This window comes from Cibotium barometz, chromosome 10 (assembly GCF_041138505.1).
Source record: "Cibotium barometz isolate CiBa-2024 chromosome 10, ASM4113850v1, whole genome shotgun sequence".
In the NCBI taxonomy this organism is placed as follows: Eukaryota; Viridiplantae; Streptophyta; class Polypodiopsida; order Cyatheales; family Cibotiaceae; genus Cibotium; species Cibotium barometz.
Window position 1 is genome coordinate 48848507 of NC_141055.1, and position 19559 is coordinate 48868065.

The following is a 19559-nucleotide window of genomic DNA, read 5'->3' on the forward strand; positions in this document are numbered from 1 at the left end:
AAATGCTCCGTCAGCACTCGAGCTTATTGACATCCACGAGATGAGAGGGGGTGTTAGTAGTCATATCCTGTCTGTACCATATTACTCAGTAGGGAGTGAGGACCATTGTTGTGGGTGTCTGCCGCCCGCGTGTGAGCTTTCTCCATTTTTTCCTCATTGTCCAGATTTTCCAATTTTGCTCCACGTGGGGGTGCTGTAGTTTCTTCCCTCGTCTGCTGTAGGTATTTTGCTGACCAGGAGGACCCGCCTGTGTCCTAGCCGACCAGCCTTTGCTAGCCGACCAGGTACACCTTGGTCATGGGCTTTTTTCCATGGGGCTGTTGGCATGTTTTACAGTGGCCGACCAGCAGCCCCTGCCCATATATATTGGGCACTTTCCCCCCACATCATTCTTGTACCGGATTCAGGTGTATATAGCAGAGATTATACAGCCTTCTCCTCTCTTGCATTTCTGTATTTTCTACTCTCAGTATTTTGTCTCATTTCCTCTGCTTATTCCGACATACTTGCGAGTAAATCCCACGTATCAGTGTACGCGTCCCACGTGTTGCCACGTGTAAGGTTGTAACATTCTTTCCCCCTTTTAAGAATCAGCATCCTCGATGACAAACTAAGGATAACGCTTACAAAACTGAAACTCCGTTTCTCAGTTGCATCAATGAAAGGATGTCCTTTCCATTTTACAAGGAACTCTCGAAGAGTACGATTTCGCAATCGTCTTTCTCTTCGTTCTAGGATTTGTTTTGGTCCATGATCTTCTTGATGAGGTTCTTGCAAAGCAATCATACCATCAACTAAATTATCACCGTCATGAAGATAACGCTTCAATCGACTCACATGAAATATTGGGTGGACACGAGAGCCTTGTGGTAAGTCTAACTTATAAGCCACATCTCCGACTCGTTTCAAAATCGTCCATGGTCCATAATATTTAAGTGACAACTTTGTAGAATTACCCGCACGAAGCGTCTCAGTTCTCCAAGGAACAAGTATAAACACTTTCTCCCCCTCTTTAGAAGAACGAGCTATCCTCTTGGGATTAGCATATTTAACCGCTCGATCCAAAACCCGACGAATATAACATCGAGCTCTAGCTAAATTTAACTGCAACAGTTGAGACATCATGACATTCTCGCATCACTAATACCCTCAAATTATCTAAGTCCGGAACGCATACCTTGCCGTTCCTCTTGAGAATTCCATTCTCAATGGTAAATCTACGTTTACCAAACAATAAATCAGGTGGGACTAATTCCTCATCTACTTAGCTAGCCTTATGCCATAATAATTGAACATATGGATCCGTCTTTTGAGCTTCACGTATTGTGTGAATGATCTCATTCTTGACTATATTGAAACTCATCTGATACATTATACGAGACTACATTGGCAACAACATTCGCTTTTCCTCCTCTATACAAGATTTTCATGTGAAACTCTTGTATTAATTCAGCCCATATTGCCCGATGGCCTCGTAAATCTAGCTGGTTACAAAAATACTTCAGTGTATCATGATCCATGCATACCTTAAACTCAGCTCCATACACGTAATGCCTCCGCACCTTGCGTGCATGGATAACTGCATACAATTCAAGCTCATGCGTGGACCACTTGCATTGCGAACTATTGAGTTTCTTACTTTCAAAAGCCATTGGTCGTCCTCCTTGGCTCAACACAGAAGATATGAAGATATTTGCGTTATTTTCTCATCATTCTAATAAAGCAAATACGCAATCTTTCGTGACTAAGATAATGCACAAGATAGACAGAGATGTGTAGAAAGAGAGAGAGAGCACCATCTGTTGTTGTGAGGATCACCTCACCAACACCCTGAACTAGATTAGAAGAATTGTTTGCACATATTACCCGTTTGCCTTTAGGGGAAGCCATAAGCTTCTTAAACAAATTTCTGTATGAGGTAATGTGTTTAGACGCACCACAATCAAAGTGCCGTGATCCTCTTTCACATAGAGGGTGCTCTCTATTGGACTATTGCGAAAACCCTGCCTAGTCAAATAAGTATGTATCTTCTCATACCAAGCTCATGGATCTTCCTTGAGACCATAAAGTGCTTTTGGAAGCTTACATACTTTGTTTTCATGACCATGCATCACAATAGCCTTTGGCTGAAAATTACTTTTGGCTTTTCCCTTGCCCTTGCCTTGGGCAACAAAAGCCCCATCACTGCCACGCATGATGGAAGATTTGTTCTTCCAATTCTTCTCCTCCTATAGTAACAAGCCAACCAACTCTTCAAACAAGATGGGTTCCGGGTTCCCCTGCATAGATAGAGTGAGCGATATGGAAGTTCAAATAAGTTTCTAGCAGTGATGATAGTGTCCTGGAAACCAGTTCCTTTTCAGAAATGACCTCATCAATACTGAGCAACTACTCTCAAAGATCTTGGATCTTCATAAGATGATCAGCCATACTGTCACCATCATTCATGTCCAAGTTCTGAAGTTCGTTCTTGAGATATGCAATCCTGGCCTCAATCTTTGCTTGATACATGGTTTCAAGTACATCCCGAGCTCACCGTGAGGTCCTGCAAGACCTAATATGCGATATGATTGATCGCTTTACTAGCAAAGCAATCAAAGCCATCGCTTGGGCATCACTAGTATCCCATCTCTTCTGCTCCTGTGAGGGAGGAGTAGGTACTGTAGCTTGTTGAGCACCATGGCCAGGTGTGTTAGGTGCTATGTCAGCAAGGCATACATCTTCACCTGATACATAACCCCATAAGCCTTTGGCCACAAGAAGGTTTCGGACCATGAAACTCCAGAGAGAGTAGTTACTGCCATCCAATTTGTCCTCTTGTTGGGACAAAACCCCGAATATATCGGTTGTATTCCTAGCCATAATGCAGAATCTCTTTACCAATAGATATGCAAACACATGCAAAAAGTATGTTGTAAAAAGCATCTGCAGGCAAAATCCCAACGCACCGTAGTGCAAAGCTAGGCAACCACCACGTCTTGTGAAAATGTTTTGCCCCAAATACAAGGTTGTAAATAAAGTTTGTATTGTCCTGACGACCCATGCAATGCAAATCTTTGCACAATCACTGCATAAATTTGCAAACAAGGCTTGCAATGCGAAAAGCCCCAAATTTCTATGCACCAATGGGTTTTTTTGTGTCAATTGCACACAAATCACAAAAGCCCCAAAAATCTGTGTACCAATGAGCTTTAATTGGGAGATTAAGCATTGATTTTAGGAAAGCCCCAAATTTCTGTCCTGTAGCTTGAATTTTGCATTGAAGCATGTAATTCTTAAAACCCTTAAATTTTCACTAAACCTTGCACCAAATCGTGCGCTGTACTGCTACCTGCACCTGTATTTTGCAATTAAGCAAGTAATTCACAAAAGCCCCATGAAATGAACCCAAAATCAAGTAGCTAAATGGTTGGAACCAGATCTGCGTTTGCAGAGGTAAGCAATTGTGTTGAGAGGGACTAGTGGCACTGTTGGTCCTGGGGTGGCTGCCTGAGGCGAGGGGTCACCTAGTCATGAACGGGCAGTAGCGACACACACCTTGGGCCACGGAGAGGGGGTCGCTTGGTCACAAACGGGCAGCAGAGACAGGGAGCTTGGGCGACGACGACCTTCAGCGGAGATAGACAGACAACTTGGGCTATGGCGAGCAGTAGGCAGATGCGCGTCGACGGCGATAGCTAGTGGCAATCAAAGGCATGAACAGCGATGCGAACTTCAGCGGGGCGGCGAACCGGCAATGTGGAAGTCCCAACAAACTGGCCGACGACGACATGTCAGAGCGGAGGCTAACGGACGATGGCAATGTGGCAATGAAAGGCGTGAACAGCGATGCGAACTTCAGCGGGGCGGCGAACCGGCAATGTGGAAGTCCCACCAAACTGGCCGACGACGACATGTCAGAGCGGAGGCTAACGGACGATGGCAATGCCGGACGGAAGGGAACCAAGAAAAATCGAATTTCCGTCAAATGCCACGTAAGGTACAAAGTGGGCAGCGGGCCGCCCACTGTCCTTCGAGCACTGCCGACTAGCGAGGCGGAGGCGGTCCTAGCTCCGCCGGGTGTGGAGGCAGAAACTTGCTAATGCGAGCGAAAAATGGCAGGTCAGGTAGTGGACAGGAGGCGCGCGCAGTTGCCGGAAACAAGGCGCACAGGCCGCTGGAAGGTGCAGTCAACGGAGTTAGGACAGCGGACATAAATGCAAGCCGCGCGAGGGTCGCCAGGTGGAGTGGCACAGCTGAACGTGGTGATGGCCTGCAAGACAGGGGGACCCGGCTCTGATACCACTGTTGGCCTAGGGCTTGTCACATATTAGGGTTAGGGTTTCACACAGACACACACACATGGAATCAACCGCATCAAGCAAGTACATAGAGGATAGTGATTGATGCTCACACAATAGATTGCATTGGAATGAATGGAATTGGAGAGTCAACTCCATAATATCAAAATACAATAAAAGTGATGGTGTCCTGTCACACTAGATATCCAATGGGAAAAACCCAAAGGGAGAAAAGTGTCCGTGGTTAGCCCATGCTCACATGTGGCACTACTCATAGCATATATGCCAATACTTGGGGTATACCAAGAAAGGCTTTCAGGCAACGGTTCCAAGGGAGGATGATGCTCCAAGGGATGGAGTAAGAGTGCTAGACTCAATACTTAGAAAAGAAGACCAAAGAAAGTGTTCAGCGACAAGGCAAAAGAAGGCAAGGGGAAAAAGTGGAACAGATGCACAAATCTTCATCAGATTTGGAGTGGAGTCAGTAACTGAGCAAGGTTCTCAGTGAAAGGTTGCCAAGAAGGGAAGGATGACAAGTTGTGGAGTCCATGAGGAGACAAGGAGCTAATGATAGTCATCCAGGATTAGAAGTTGGAATCTCGTCATCAAGTTTAGCAAAGGGGGATGTCATGTGCATGACATGTACATGCTAATCCCGTAGCTAATCCCTCAAGGGCAACACATAAAGATCAGATTTAGAAGCTACTGCAGCTAGTATTGGTAGTGAAGACTTTTGGATGGACCAAGAGGCTGTCGGCCAGCAGGTAAAGAGAAGATCTTGTGTCGACTATAGCAAGATATATTGTTGTGTATGGAGCGAGCATCCCCCCCTGCGAACACCTATGCTGCCTACGCCCCCTTCCATGCCGCCTCTGCTCACTCCCTACCTGTCTGCACCCCCCTCCCTCTCCTCCTTTTTCCTTTTTTTCCCTCTTTGTTGCCCCCCGCCTGCGCCTCCTCCCTCCCCCTCCCTTGCTTCCCTCCCCCCCTCCGTTTCCCCTTTGGCTTCATCTCTCCATTCCCTCCATTTCTTTAGGCAATTTCTCTTGTTCTTTGGGTATTTTTCATTTGGCAAGCCTCGGCCCCTTCTGGTCTTCACCCCTCAAGAGAACTCCATGGTAGCTGCTCCGTCATTCTCGATCGAAACAACTGTTGTGTGGACAAAAACAGAGGCTGATGATGTGTACATACTGTGCAGAGTACTAAGAGTTTCAGAAAATATGTAATTAGTTTGGGTCAGTTTTGAGTTTTCGTTGAGACTAAATCTGCTGAACAGGAGGAACAGAGGCATAACCATTAGGCCTTGCATCCTCATGATGTGGTGATCTTGTTGCTTTTTTTGGCGAGCCTTCGGGTGTGTGTGAGTGTGTGTTAGTGCCTGCATGAGTACTGACCGTTTGCATTTGGGCATGCCCTTTGTAAATATATAGCATGGATGTAGGTGGCGTGTGACCTAAGGCCAATAAGGAGGCAAAAAGGGTGGTGCTAATGGCATGTGAGCAAAGAATGGGAAGGCTTAAATGGTATGGGGACATGGCTGAAAGAGCTGCGCAGTGTGAACAGCCTTAAATAATAAAGATTTAATATGAGATTAGAAGCTTCAAGCTTCCAAAAATCAAGGTGGCGGCCACCAACACCATCTTGGTAGATTAACCTTCACCGCGTGCGCAAGAAGGATGGAAAGGACCACGTGGCCTCAAGGGAATGAGCTTGCTGTATGGGGAGTAGGGAATCCCTAAGAGGCGCAAAAAGAGAGTCGCCAAGGGAGAGCGCGTCAATAGTAGAGGAGGGGACAGTGGCGTCAACTGCAGAGAACCAAAAAAGAAGAGAGGGCGTCGATTGCAGAGAAACAGAGGAGAAGAGAAGATGACGTCGTCTGCAGGGAAGGAGAGAAAGGTAGCGTCGATGCAGGAAAACAGTGAAGGAAAAAAGGTGGCGGCGACTACAAGCAAAAAGACAGAGGAGGACGTCGATGGGCTGGTGCGCGAGAAAGGAAAAAGGAAGGTGATGAAGGGGACAGGGGAGTGGTTGGAGACAGGGGAGTGTTGGAGACAGGGGAGTGGTTGCTGCTGTGGGCCTGTGTGTCGGGCAAGCTGAATCCTGAGAGGTGATCCAGAGAGGGCTTGGGCTGTGTGTTTGGCTTCACCGAGTTCTCTTTCAAGGTTTTGAGTGTGTTGGGGCTTGTCTTGCTCTTGCACCAAAGGTGGCGTCGGCTGCAGATACTATGAGACAGCTTCTGCTGAAAAAGAATAGAAGACAAGAGGGGTGCCTTGTTCGAGATATGGTGTTATAATGCCTTGGTTTTAAAGAGGACGTTTGTGTTATTTTCTTTGAAGTCTACAGTTTGGATTTGTGGGAGGATGTAGTGAAGCGATTTTTGTTGAAGCTCGAAATAGGGGAGGGAAGAGAACCGCATGGCTGAATTGTGCTGCTGCTGGTTTTTTCTTAGAGAACGACAATTTGGTTCTCTTGGAGCTATGTGGCCAAAAGGCAATGTGTATGGAAGCAAAGGGAATTGAAGACCAAAAAGATGCCTTTTGGTGAGGTGGTCGTCTACTGCTGAGTTGGCTGGGAAACATCCTTCTTAAAGTCAGAGCTGAAGAGCTTTGGGACCTGCTCATTGCTGCACTAAAATGGTGGAAGGGTCGGCTGTATAAGGTGTTGATGTTTGTTTCTAGACTTGGAGTTTTCTGGGAAGTTTTGTGTAAAGAGTCAAAACTGGAACTGAGTTCTTGTATGCATACTTGTAATAGTTTTTGTCCTGAAAATATAGTCTTGTAAACCTGAAGTAAAGCTTTGAGGGTAGCCCATCTCAGATATGTATCTTGTCCTGGAGCTTGGTCCGGATATCGAAGAACTATACTTTGAAGATGTTTCCATGTTTGAGGTTGTTTACTCTGACAGTGATGCAGGGTATTGGTCAGTCATAGTTCATATCGATGAAGGGAGTGGGCTGATTATGAATGGGTTTTAGATGAAGATGGTTCTAAGGATGTAATGGATGTTCAACTCTGTAAAGACGAAGACTTGTATTGAAATAAAGTTTTGTTCATGCTCTTGGGTCTGGTGTTCTGGGTGTGTTTGTATCAGTGTGTGGAAGTGTGACACTCTATAAAGGCATATATAGCTATACCGCTTCCGTGTCATCACTTTTTGGTGCCTCCACAGAGGAAGAAATTTCCTTCGGTTTGTGAAAGAAGACAAAGGTTTGTGTGAAGAAAGATTAGGGAGATGGCTCAAGATTTTCTAGAGTATTGGGGATTACCGCATACCATTCTTCATTACATTGGCTTCATCCAATCCTTCTCATGGTAGACACGCTTCATACGTATATGTCTCCTTCCAATCATGCTAGCTTCCTTAGTCTAGTTGCCACACAAACCAACACATGACTGCCACCCATGTTTTAATAGCTTATGCATGTGCTTCTCAATATGCTTCTTGCTTCCACCTTCCACTTCATCATGATGCAAAAATACATACACCAATGTGAACATTGATTTAGAAGAGGTCCTACCACTTGTTTATCAACACAAGGGCAATGTTTGACTCCATTACAATACGATGGACGATTTCCATGCACATGATGTGTTCATCAAAATTTTTTAGGATCGGATTTCATGCTTGATGCACTGATTTGCTTGGTTTCAGAAATTTGTGCATACCGTGCACTTCCCAAGCGAGAATGACACAAATAATTGCTTCCTCCGCTTGCCTTGAGCTTGAAAGAAATGAGGGAAAAAAACCTTTGTAGAATCTCTGAGGACTTAGAGAAAAAAACGGTTGAGAACCTTAGAGAAAAAGGTTTAAGGAAAACCTTGGAGAAAGGTTTAAAGAGAGTGTTGAAAGGTTTCAAGAACCTTAGTAGAGAGTTTGGGGGTTTTTTTTATATCCTTAATGAAAAAACCACAAGGTTTTTAAACCTTTGGAAATGCGATTTTTTTTCCTTCTCTCTGAAAAACATGATGCGTTTTTGAAGCGCTATGCTGCTGCTCCTACCAGCTGATGTTGAGGCGGTTGCTGAGGTTTATGTTGTAGCAGCCAAGAGTGTTTCTTAAGCAAATTGTTGATGCAGTGCTTGCCATGATGTTGCATAAGCAACAACAAGCTTACAAATCTATTGCTTAAGCAACAGCATACACAAGATGTTGAGCGAAACGGATGGACAACGACGGAAAAAAGAAAAACTGAGATGGACTGCAGTGGACGACATGCTGCATTTTTTTGATGCGCCTTTTGATGATGATGTTGATGAAGATGCTTGTTGATTAAGAGAGCATACTTGGAACATTTCAAAATATCCAAAGCATCCCCATGCACCTTCGAAATCTTTGAAGAAGATTGATAACGGAAAGATTCGACGGAATTTTTTGACGAAAAACTAGAAATTTACCAATTTACTTGTGTTTTCTTCATTCTTCTTCGTTGTGTTGATGATGAGGATCGTCTTCTTCTTCTTCTTCCAAGCTTCAAGAACTTGTTGATGTTGACGGGATCTCCTCTTTTGATGCATTCGAGACTAGTGAGATAATTTTGACTACACACAGGCAGTGTAGAAAAGCTTAATTCAGTCACAAACGGTGCGGACTGTTTTGAAGGGGTTTGGAGTGTTAGATAGCACTACTAAAGAGCTTTCTAACAAGCATTAGAACTGTCGAATTGGAATTTGCAAAGACGGTGAACTTTGGCATTTTCCACCGCATTGTTTTTTGGGGTAGATTGTACAAAATCTTGGCCCAGTTATAAATGCTTCGAGCTAGTGGAAAAGTGATCATATAGCATGAAATCACCTATTAAGAGCTTTCCATCAAGCCCAAGCACGCCCGGTTCGGAGACTGTTTGACCGGTCAACTCAAAGCGGTTGACTTTGGTCAACAGGGACAATTGACTTTTCAAATCTGTTTTCACACATCCTTGATCTACTCATCAAGAGCATTCCAATGATCCAAAAATCATACAAATTGGGGTTCATTTAAGTGTAGTAGAAAATGGCCGTGCGACAAATCTCAAAACAGAGAGGTATAGCACACATCCAAAGTGCGATCCAGGGTAGCACACATCCAAAGTGCGATCCAGGGTGGTATACGCGTTCTTCTCTCCATTAAGAAGGTGAAAAACTAAAGCTCATCAAATTTGGAGTCCATTTGAGCAAAATACGGCCTATTTGATGTTTTGGCAGTTTTGGACTGCATAGGGGAGAGTGCTAAACCCTAATTCAGTCAAGAGGGTTTAGGGATGTTTTAAAAGCAATCATCGGGCTTCAATCCTTATCCCATAAGTTTTACAACAAGCTTTCAACCTCGTCAATCGGATTCCGGAACCACAAGTTGGATCAAATCTTGTACCGGGGGCATAGTTAAGGTTATGAGTTCAAGTCCCACTAGGCTCTCTCACCTTATAAAGGGACACCTATGCTCGCTTGATGTGTTTGGTTGCTCGGGCTCTTGCCCCTTGAACACTCGAGTGACTCCTCCTCCTCGGGTGGTGGATCACCCGAGATAGGAGGATCCATACGAGACCCCTCCGCTGTTCCAGCGCTCGACTCATCGCGGTGGTCATGGGGGCTGCCTAATTCGTGTCTCTTGCCCGATGGTACGTGGCCCTTGCCCGACCATGATAATTGGCTAATTGTTGTAAGGGGAAATCGGCTCCACCCACTTGAGTGGGCCCCGGGTGTGTACGAAAAAAAAAAGAACTCTTCATCTAGCCAAACTGCTTTGTGGGTACCTCGATCTCGAAACTTCGTATAGAACTGACGGAGTCTTCGATTGGAACCATGCTTCCAACGTTGAAGAAGGATCTTCTCAGACTCAATGACTTCTGATTCGTCTACCACGTATGGCTGCTGTTCATTTGAAACATCAAACACTTGTGGTCCAACATATGGTTTTAGCCAAGAACATGGAAAACATCATGCATCGTCCAAGTGTTAGGCAACTTCAATTTCATGGAGACATCACTTCACTTTTTAACTATAGGAAAGGGTCCAAAACTACGGAAAGAAAGCTTGGGACAGTTTTCCCACCTGTTTCAATCTCTGTTTCGTGATATGCAAATAGATCTTATCCCCTTTCTTGAAGTTGACATCTCGTCTAGACTTATTTGCCTGTAGAAGTGAGGACCAAACTGTATTGAGTACCAAACCCTGCGGAATCGACATCTTGATTGGTCATACTATCCAAGTCTTTTTCAGATATTTTGAGAATGGTAGACTCGTGAATGGTCTGGATGCGAGTCTTTCTACTAAGAGCATCAGCCAACTGGGTAATGCTTAGCAGGGATGTATTTGTTCAATCCTCTAAACTAGTGGAAGAGCTGACTCTATCTGGTGTGCTGATCACTCCACTGGGCACTTGGCATCGTCAGGAGCCACTTAAGTGCTTGGTGGTCTGTGGTGACTGTGAAAACTCGTCCATAAGGAACATGTTTCAAATGTTTGAGTGCCAACTGCTGTTCTAGCTTGCCCTTGAAAGTCTTGGAAAGACAATAGGGAAACTTGCTAGGAGGTTCTGTCCTAGGGACCAAATTGATATGATGATCCTCAAGACGAGAGGGTAGAATACTGGGTAGGAGATCATCCTTAAGCAAAATGTATGAATGAGAAAGGAGATCTATCAATTGAGGGACTGAAGAAGAAGATGAGACAGTTGTTATCGATGAGATAGAAGCTGTTTGAGCATAAATCAATGCTCCTTCCGCTCCCTTGCGGATAGCTTGTCGGACTTGGAGATGAGAAATCATAGGAATGCCAAGAATGCTCGTATCCCCACGAATCATGACACGCTCAGGAAAACCTTTGGAGATAATAAAGGTGTCCTGCTCCCAATTGGGAATAGGTTTATGATGACGAAACCACTGGATTCTTGAGATCATGTCACACCCCAAAAGAGGAGAGACAATGAAATCTCGTTAGAATGAGGTCTTTTGAACCTGAAAAGAAAACTGTTGTGTCCGTTGATATATGTGGGTACGGAGACCAGGTATAAACCGGTCCACCTCCGAATGATAGCTCATGTTGGTAGCCAACTTCTAGGGAGAGATGGCGTCCTCAAAACTGCCTAATGTCAAAAAGGACTATGCACTGGCGACCCTTGGCAGAGCCATAACCTCGGATCAAGTTTTTTTGTGTGGTTGTAACCTCACCCTCCTGCTTAGCATCAAGCACCACATATGGCATGGGATGCATAGAAGGTAAGATCTGAACCGCATTGGTGGTAGCAGGCGGTTTTGGAGGAGCAGGAGATATTACGGCAACTGTGGCAAAAGGCTCTTTGGAGGCTTGCTCCGCTTGCCATTTTTGACCATCCTTCTTACCATGCCTAATGGTATGACAGAAAAAACATCTGTTATCTGACTGGTACTTCCGTTGCTCCTCTGGAGGAAGATATCCTCCAGTGATGCTTGCTTTAGCCTTTTCCTCAGGGGTTTTCTTAGGCTTGGGTTCCTTACCTCCTGAACTAAAGCTAGGACTGTTGTTTGTCTTAGCATCTTTAGAAGATGGAGTAACCTTCCCTAGTTGTGGTTTGGTACTAGACTGCAGTTGTTTAGGCTTACCTCTGTTCATTCTCATTTCTTCATTTTGAGCGAAAGTCAAAGCTCGGTCATATGCGCTGGATTCAAAGTTACGAACTGTGAACTGGATGTTAGGATCTAATCCACGAATGAACTGATCCATCTTGCCCTGCTTAGATAACCCTAACTGTTGTGCTAAAGTTATAACCTTACCGGAAAACTGAAGCACGGGTGACCCATTCTGTCTCAATCCGTAGAACTCATCTGCCAGGTTGGTCAAATAATGGGGAGGGAGAAATGTGGTCTTAAGGTCATGGACAAAGGTATCCCAACGAAAAGTTGTGAGACCTGTGATGTGGTTTGTATGGATACTAGACCAATGCTGTTACCAAGTGATTGCCTTACCTGTGAGGTGGGGAACCGATACATGGACTGTCTTGAGGATCTGTTAGCTTTGCCAATGGAAAATAAGCATTAAATTGATTGACAATAAATGATCACACTTACCATCATACTTACTAAAATTCGATTGAGTTCGGATGACGGTTGTCGATGTCATGGGATTCTGGCTGGTGGCACCTATGGGTGGGAAAACCGAAGAGAGGTGTTGATACTTCAGATATATGGCCTCCTTTTCCCGCTGGTGTTCGAGTAACATGCGTCCTCGATCAAGCTGTCGTTGGTGCTCCCGAGCAGCGAGTTCAGCCTGACGCCGGTCTTCGTTAATCGTGCGTTGGGCTTCCTCATAGTCCCGTTTGTCTGCTTTTTCTTCCCGCCGTCTGGCTTCATCCTCTCGTCTTTGTTGTTCCATTTGAAAGAAAGGGTGACGAAGTCGGGGGTAGCTGGAGGAGTGGGTTTTGCTGCGTTTGCCTCCAAAAGTTGGAGAGGCTCCATAAGAAGCTGGTTCTATGCTAGAGCTATGGTATTTGTAGTAGAAGGAAGAGCAAGATATCCTTTAGGAGAGACGTCTTCCTGCTGATGTGTACTCTCCTCTGTAGACATGTTACTGAAGTCGGTGGTCATGTCAGAGCGAAGTATGACCATCCAAGGATGCTCTCACGCTAGGATGCGGTGTGTGTGGACAAGATGAATTTGATACCAATGTAACATGCAGCGGAATTATGCGTAATGAAGGATCCTATCACACAAGTCTTGCACCGCCTTCTTTATCCTGGGCTTCGTGAGTCTTTAGCAATCCACTTTTATCACTTCAAACTTGAAGAGAGGAGAGAGAGAGAGAGAGAGAGAGAGAGATTTGTACACCTTATTGGGTCCCAAATTACCCACTGAAGGGCCCCCTCGTATTGCTAGGAGTATTTGCTTTATTATTTTTGGAGAGAACGAATGAGAACTGACTTTGGACTAAAGATAATCCAAACGCAACACCTATGAAAGACCAAGAGTCGGGTTGAACTGTACACGGCTATAGAAGCACCAATGATGACCGATCTCAAGCCTATGCACTCTTCCTATGGAATGTAGGAAGGCTGCAAATCTGAGGCTGAGAGAAGGGGCTGATTGGGACTGTTCTAGGCTGTGTGTATATGCTGAAAATGAATGAATGAATATGTTTTACCTTCACCAGTAGGGCTATAGCAAAACGATGATGTGAGTGAATGCTGAAAACTGTATGTATGCTGAAAATGCAAGGTATTGATGTGCTTCTACTAGCTGAATGTTGTGGATGCTGCATTTTGTTGATGTGGGGCTGAATGCTTCATGAGTAGATGCTCCTTGTGTTGAAGGGAAACGCGTGACTCCAATGATTATGAGATGATGAGTGAATGATGATGGAATGAAGCAAGCGATGCTATTTATATAGGTTTGATGCTGGTCGGCTGGCTACAGAGCTAGCCAACTGCATCATAAATGCTACACGACTAGATATTATGTGATAAATGCTAAAATAATGACAATAAATGCTAGAAAATATGGTAACAATGTAGAATAATGCTGAATAATATTCTGATGCTTCTGCCATGGTCTATGTGGTCTTATTTGCATATGGGATGAATGATATGCAAAATGCAACCATGAACTGATGCAAACCCTAAGGCTTCTACTGACTCTATATTCATGAATGATTCTCTCCAAGTGGGTGAAGGGACTTTGACTAATTGATTGACTCTCTAAGACTGAGGAATGATCTACGTAGCTCGTGCCTGACATATCATTACAATGGGGTCACGGCATACGATAAATATCAAATCCCAAAGGGTTCTACTGCTGTATAGTGTTGCACTGATGATGAGCCATCTTGTCACCATGCACCACAAGTGTCACAAAATTCCTTACAGCTTCTATTTTTCTATTGTTCATGTGGAGCGTGACATGACGTACATGTATGGCTGGTGTAGCTTGCCATGGTGTGTCTCTGTGGCATATGGAGCCTGACATGACAGTACATGTATGGCTGGTGTAGCCTGACATGATAGTACATGTGTGGCTTGTGGGGCCTGACATGGTGTACATGTATGGCCCATGGAGCCTGACATCATGAAATTCTCTGGGACTAGCTATCTTGGAGATCTTTTGTATTTATGTTCTTGGAAGGTTTCGGAAGGATCATGAGTCCTGGACATGTTATCGAATACAACTGAGCAAATGGGTGTTTCTTCCAATCTAGCTACACTGATGTGTGTGCATGACATTGATTTTATCTTTGGATGACTTGTCTTGTTTGCCTAGACAATGCCTGAGATTTTTGCCTGCGTTGTCCATGGGGCCGGGGACGCCTGGGCACCCTGTGGACGTGTATGTGCACACCTATTTGGAACTGACAGGTGGTGTACATGTGTTTTGCAGGTGGTAAGTATTCCCAAAGCTTTATGAATTCACATGCTAATAATTATTGGTGCAGGTTCACACCCACTTATAAGTGACCAGACAACTTATAAGTGAGTACACATTGAGCAGGACTTATTTAATAAGTATATCCAAGTTGATGTTGATGTCGAGGCACGAGATCTTTGATGCTGGGCACACCACGGGGATGACCCACAAGAATCTCTCATTGGGCTAGTACCAGATCTAATATCCAAATCCAAATCCAATGAATCCAAGTCAAATGAATCCAAATCCAAATCCAATATCTAAGTCCAGATCCAAATCTAGATCCAAGTCCAAGTACCAATCCAAGTCCAATACTCGTGGTCTCACAGTAGGATCCAGCAGCAACTGTAAGGTACGGCGGCAGCTAGGTGTATCCTGTGGTGGCCAGGTGTAGATAGCGGCGTCCAGGTGTAGTAGTAGGCACCGGCGGCTGTGTGTGGACAGCAGCTCTAGATGGCAGAAGTGCTGGCAGCATAGCGACGGCAGCCAAGAGTAGTTGTTGGCGGTCAGGTGGAGTTGGTGGCGGCCAGCAGGCACAAAGGGTGGCAACGGCACAAGCGGCTCTGTGGGCGGTGCAGTCCAGCAGCGCTGGCGCTGGAGAGGCTGAAGCTGTCGAGGCTGAGCTGAGTGCTGGCGGCTCTGTAGGCTGGAGGTAGCGTAGAGGGGCCGCAGAGGCCGACGCTCGGCTGGCTGGCTGTGCAGGTGACAGCCGACAGAGATAGGCAGCGTAAAGGCAGAAGCTAGGGTAGCAACTCCCAGGTGGCAATGGAATTTCACGTCCCCATGATGATAAAGTTGATGATGATGACGATCTGCTCCTCACACTTCAATAATAATGGCCATGACCTTGGTGATGACGATGGAGAAGATGTTATTCACGCTTTGATGATAGCTCCAGGTGCTACAAGAGGTTCCAACCTTCAACGATGATGAGAAGGGAGAGGTTCAAGCCTCTTTTATACCTGGGAAAGCCTTGCTTTTTGCCAAAAGCTTGTCCATGCTTTTTGCCTTTTACTCTTTGCTTTTTCCTTTTTGCTTCTTTTACTTTTATTAATAAAATATTACCCATCTTAGTAAAGTTCTTGTGCTTTGCTTTTCGGCCCTGGAGCTGCTTTTTGGAAAAGCTGCTTTTATCTTTTTGGTCCAGCTTAGTCTCCTCTTGCCAGTGGTGCCCCTAGCTTGTGGTCAATTCCCTTGTGTGTGTGCTAAATCATTTGTATTTGCATTAATTGTGTGTTTGTCTCACACTATTAGCACTCATGTGACACATTGGGCAATTTTGGATGAGTTTTTGAGAGTCTAAGCATGTGTAGATTAATGTGGCCAAGGGGCCGAGGGTTGGGCACCCTTTTAGTGCAGTGTGAACGTGTTAAGTGACTTTATGATACTTTTGTAGGGCTCACAAAAGGTTGGACAACTTGTGTTAGTTGTTCCTATAAATAGGCCTCTCTACTTCTAACTTTAGTTATCTCATTTTCCAATTTGGGGGTTGGATCCTAGATATGAGTAGGAGCACCAAAGGCCAAGACAAACAATGCTCCACTTCACAAGAGACCAAGGCAACATGGATTTCAGCAACACACAGGAGCTAGGGTGTTCCAAAAAGGATACAGTGGGAGCGACAAAACTGACAACTGAGACAATTGCAGACCAAAGTCAACACGGAAGGAAGGAGACATAGTTATAGATAGAGCTTGGTGAAGTACATTGGACCATGCAAATGATCAACGAGCTCATCAAGAGCCTCTTTTGTGAAAAACCCTTCCGACTTATAAATTATCTCAAACCCATTTTACCCTAGTAATTTGGCCCTACTCCCATTTTAAGTTGCCTTTTTGGGGCTTCTTTAATTACACTTGTCCATCGTCGCTTCTCTTGCTTGGGGCGTGCCACTCTCAAAGGCTAGATGCCTCAAGGACTTGGAAATCCTTCACTTGCATGGCCTACATTGCGCGCCCCTTACCTCCTAACGCTAACTCTAATGGTTAGTAGACATGACATATGCATCCTTTTCGGGGTTGTGACAGAGGCTGGCTCAATTTTGGCACTTGAGTGCAATGCTTTTATTTTCTATTCACTTCTTATTGCTCTGTTACTTATTTCGTGATGTGCCCAAAACCTCGCATAATCATTGCGCTATTGTTGGTTGCCTTGCAATTCTGACATGTAATGTAAGTGATTGAATCTCTACGGGGCACACACCATTTACATCTCTTGATTGTCAAGTAGGGCTCACAAGGTTGGGCCTTACATACTTAATGCACTCAAACTGCCAGCCCAATAGAGTTTGCAGAAAATCACAAGTAATCATGGCTTGTGAATATTTTGGGCATAGTGGGAAGCATTATCCCGGTATAAATTTCTCCATCATTAGTCCTTGTGAATGATGATGAATTATTCCACATATAGCTAGTCCTGGATAGGGAATTGTTTGCACATAATGGTGTAATTTGCTCTCCTATTTGTGTATTTTTGTAATTGGTGTCCATGGTTTGTGAAACCTAGAACTCACAAAAAGGTTTAATGTAAGCATATGCATATGCACATATGAGCGTCAAGAATACTTCTATACCAAAGTTATCTTTTGTAGTTTTTATCTGATCTTTAGGGTATGGGGGCTAGTAGGAGAGTGTCAATACCCGAGCACTGCCCCTCTTTTCAGTATGACAACTTACAAGACGGGATAGGACAGAGCTATTTTCTGGGGGAAAACCCTGAGTTGTCAATCCTTAGGTGATGGGCATTGCACATTGAAGACGTGATTCAACAGAGGATGCTCTTATTGAAAAAAGGACCCTCTTTGATCTTATTGTGTCAGCAGGTGAGATCCTTGGACGATTATATAAAGGTACTGGTGTCACCCCTTCAATGTTTCCTTTTCCTTTTCTATGTTTTCTAGTAAGGTTATAATTATTAAAGATGCCCTATGCATCTCTTAACATCATTCCCACTCACAATGTCAGGAAGGGTTTCGTGGTTCCACCCCTGCAAGCATCAGTATACATTTTGTTTCTATCTTACCTCTTTGTCTTGCATGCCTTTCTATTTTTCTCCCCATCATGAGGCTTTCTTGCTATTGCAGGTGCTCACTTTAAGACGTGAAGAGAAATTGAAGCCTGTAGTAGAATATCTACGATCCTTTGGTTTCGAACAGGAAAAAGACATGGAGAGGTTGCTTGCTCGCAATGCACAGATTCTATGCTGCAACATTGAGACCAATATTCATCCAAAGTTCAACTTCTTTCTGAGCATGGGATTATCTAAGGAGGATGTTGTCAAAATTATGGTTCTCTTTCCTTCCATGTTTCATCAGAGCATCAAGGGCTCCTTGGAGCCGAAGTATCACTATCTGGTCAATGTCATGAAACGTGAAATAGAAGAAGCTGTTTGTTTCCCTCAGGTATGCGGAATCAGACGGATGGTATCATAACATTGGTTTTATGCCGACAAATGTGTAGCTTTCATGTTTTGCACGGGAGTCGGGTTAAATGCTTTGCGTACACTCTCATAGATTGATGACCCTCTTTCATGTTGTATGTAGTACTTTGGATATAGCTTGGAGAAAAGAATAAAGCCTCGATTCGAAAAGCTGGCAGCACAAGGAATCCACAATGCTAGCCTTCCTTCGATGCTTTCATGTGTTGATGAGGCTTTTGTACGTAGATATCTTGTTGGAACTCCTCGATTCCGGGCACGGTGTAAGCCAAGGAGACATCCTTTCAAAACTAAAGATGTAGAGAGTCCATTGTGAGAAGTACAAAACCTGCCCATTGTGTTATGATAATTATGTAATTTTTGTGCAAATTATGTGCTGGATTTTTTTCTCTCCAGCACTTTGTGCCATCTGTAGTATGTTTGCCTGGATTTGAAAAACATTTATGACTGGATGGACTTGTCTTCTCTGCAATGCATCAAGAGGAGGAGCTTCTATCTCATCTGTAGTATGTTTGCCTGGATTTGAAAAAAATTTATGACTGGATAAGACTTGTCTTCTCTGCAATGCATGGAGAGGAGGGACTTCTATCTCATTGTATGCAAAGGATTGCATCCCTTTACTTACTCTGTCCATAGTCATGCCTCTCTCACACCTAAGTGATATCTGGCCTAGTCTGAGAGGACTGCCATCTTGCTCCTTAACTTTTCCCCTTTTGGTAGTATGCATACTCACTAGTAAAGTCACTATGGTGAAGTGAGTCTCCAACGTGTGACACTGAGAATCCCTTCAATCACCCAATATGGAAGATGCAAAGGCAGCTGTGGTTTGCTGTGAAAGTGAATATGTTAGTCTATCTGCTAGTGAAGAAAGAAAGGTATACCTTGGGTGCTTTTACCCCATACCAACTCTCCGCAGTCGCACTAAGCAGCTCTACCTCATCGAAAGACTGCATTCTGTGATCCATATTGCTTGCTTTGGAGAGATCTTCAAGTCTTCCAGACAGCTCGATGCCCTTTACTCTAGAGCCCAGTTGACAAGAGCTGGAGGTCCACTTCGGTGAATGATCAATTTTGACATGGAGTTTTCTTGCAAGGAGGACCAATGGTGGGCAAAAATATGGGAATCAAGCCCAACTAACCAGAACCTGTGATAGAAATAGAAGGGGAAAAAGGGGAGCCGGCTCGGAAGAGGGAAAAATAGACCCCGGGTACTTTTTCCCTCTTTAGGAGGTTTTTTTCCTTGAGCATATGTATGCACACTTATGAGTGTAAGAGACCTTATCATGTCACTTCACATGTACTTCACTCGTTCTCATCAATCTACTTTGAGTGTTGTGCTTCCATCCATCTCTCCTTGCTGCATCTACGTGTGTGTGGCTACATTGATCTCCACTCCAACATATTTTTGAACATTAGTTGAGAAACATTGTTTTTTTCCTTTTAACAAGTCTTTTGATTTTATGCATACTAGGGAATATCGTTAGCAATTGGATTGATGCT

General features: G+C 44.4%; 1 protein-coding gene across 1 annotated transcript in view; it reads left to right on the forward strand.

The window, feature by feature from the left end:
• LOC147635012 (uncharacterized) overlaps nt 1–18603 on the forward strand; it is a 61492-nt gene extending 42889 nt beyond the window's left edge. Inside the window, exons 2-3 of the mRNA XM_086804261.1 lie at nt 17707–18024; nt 18166–18603. Coding sequence (XP_086660387.1) covers nt 17707–18024; nt 18166–18375 — 528 coding nt within the window. The 3' untranslated portion in view covers nt 18376–18603. The remainder of the gene's footprint in view (nt 1–17706; nt 18025–18165) is intronic.
• The last annotated feature ends 956 nt before the right edge of the window (nt 18604–19559 follow it).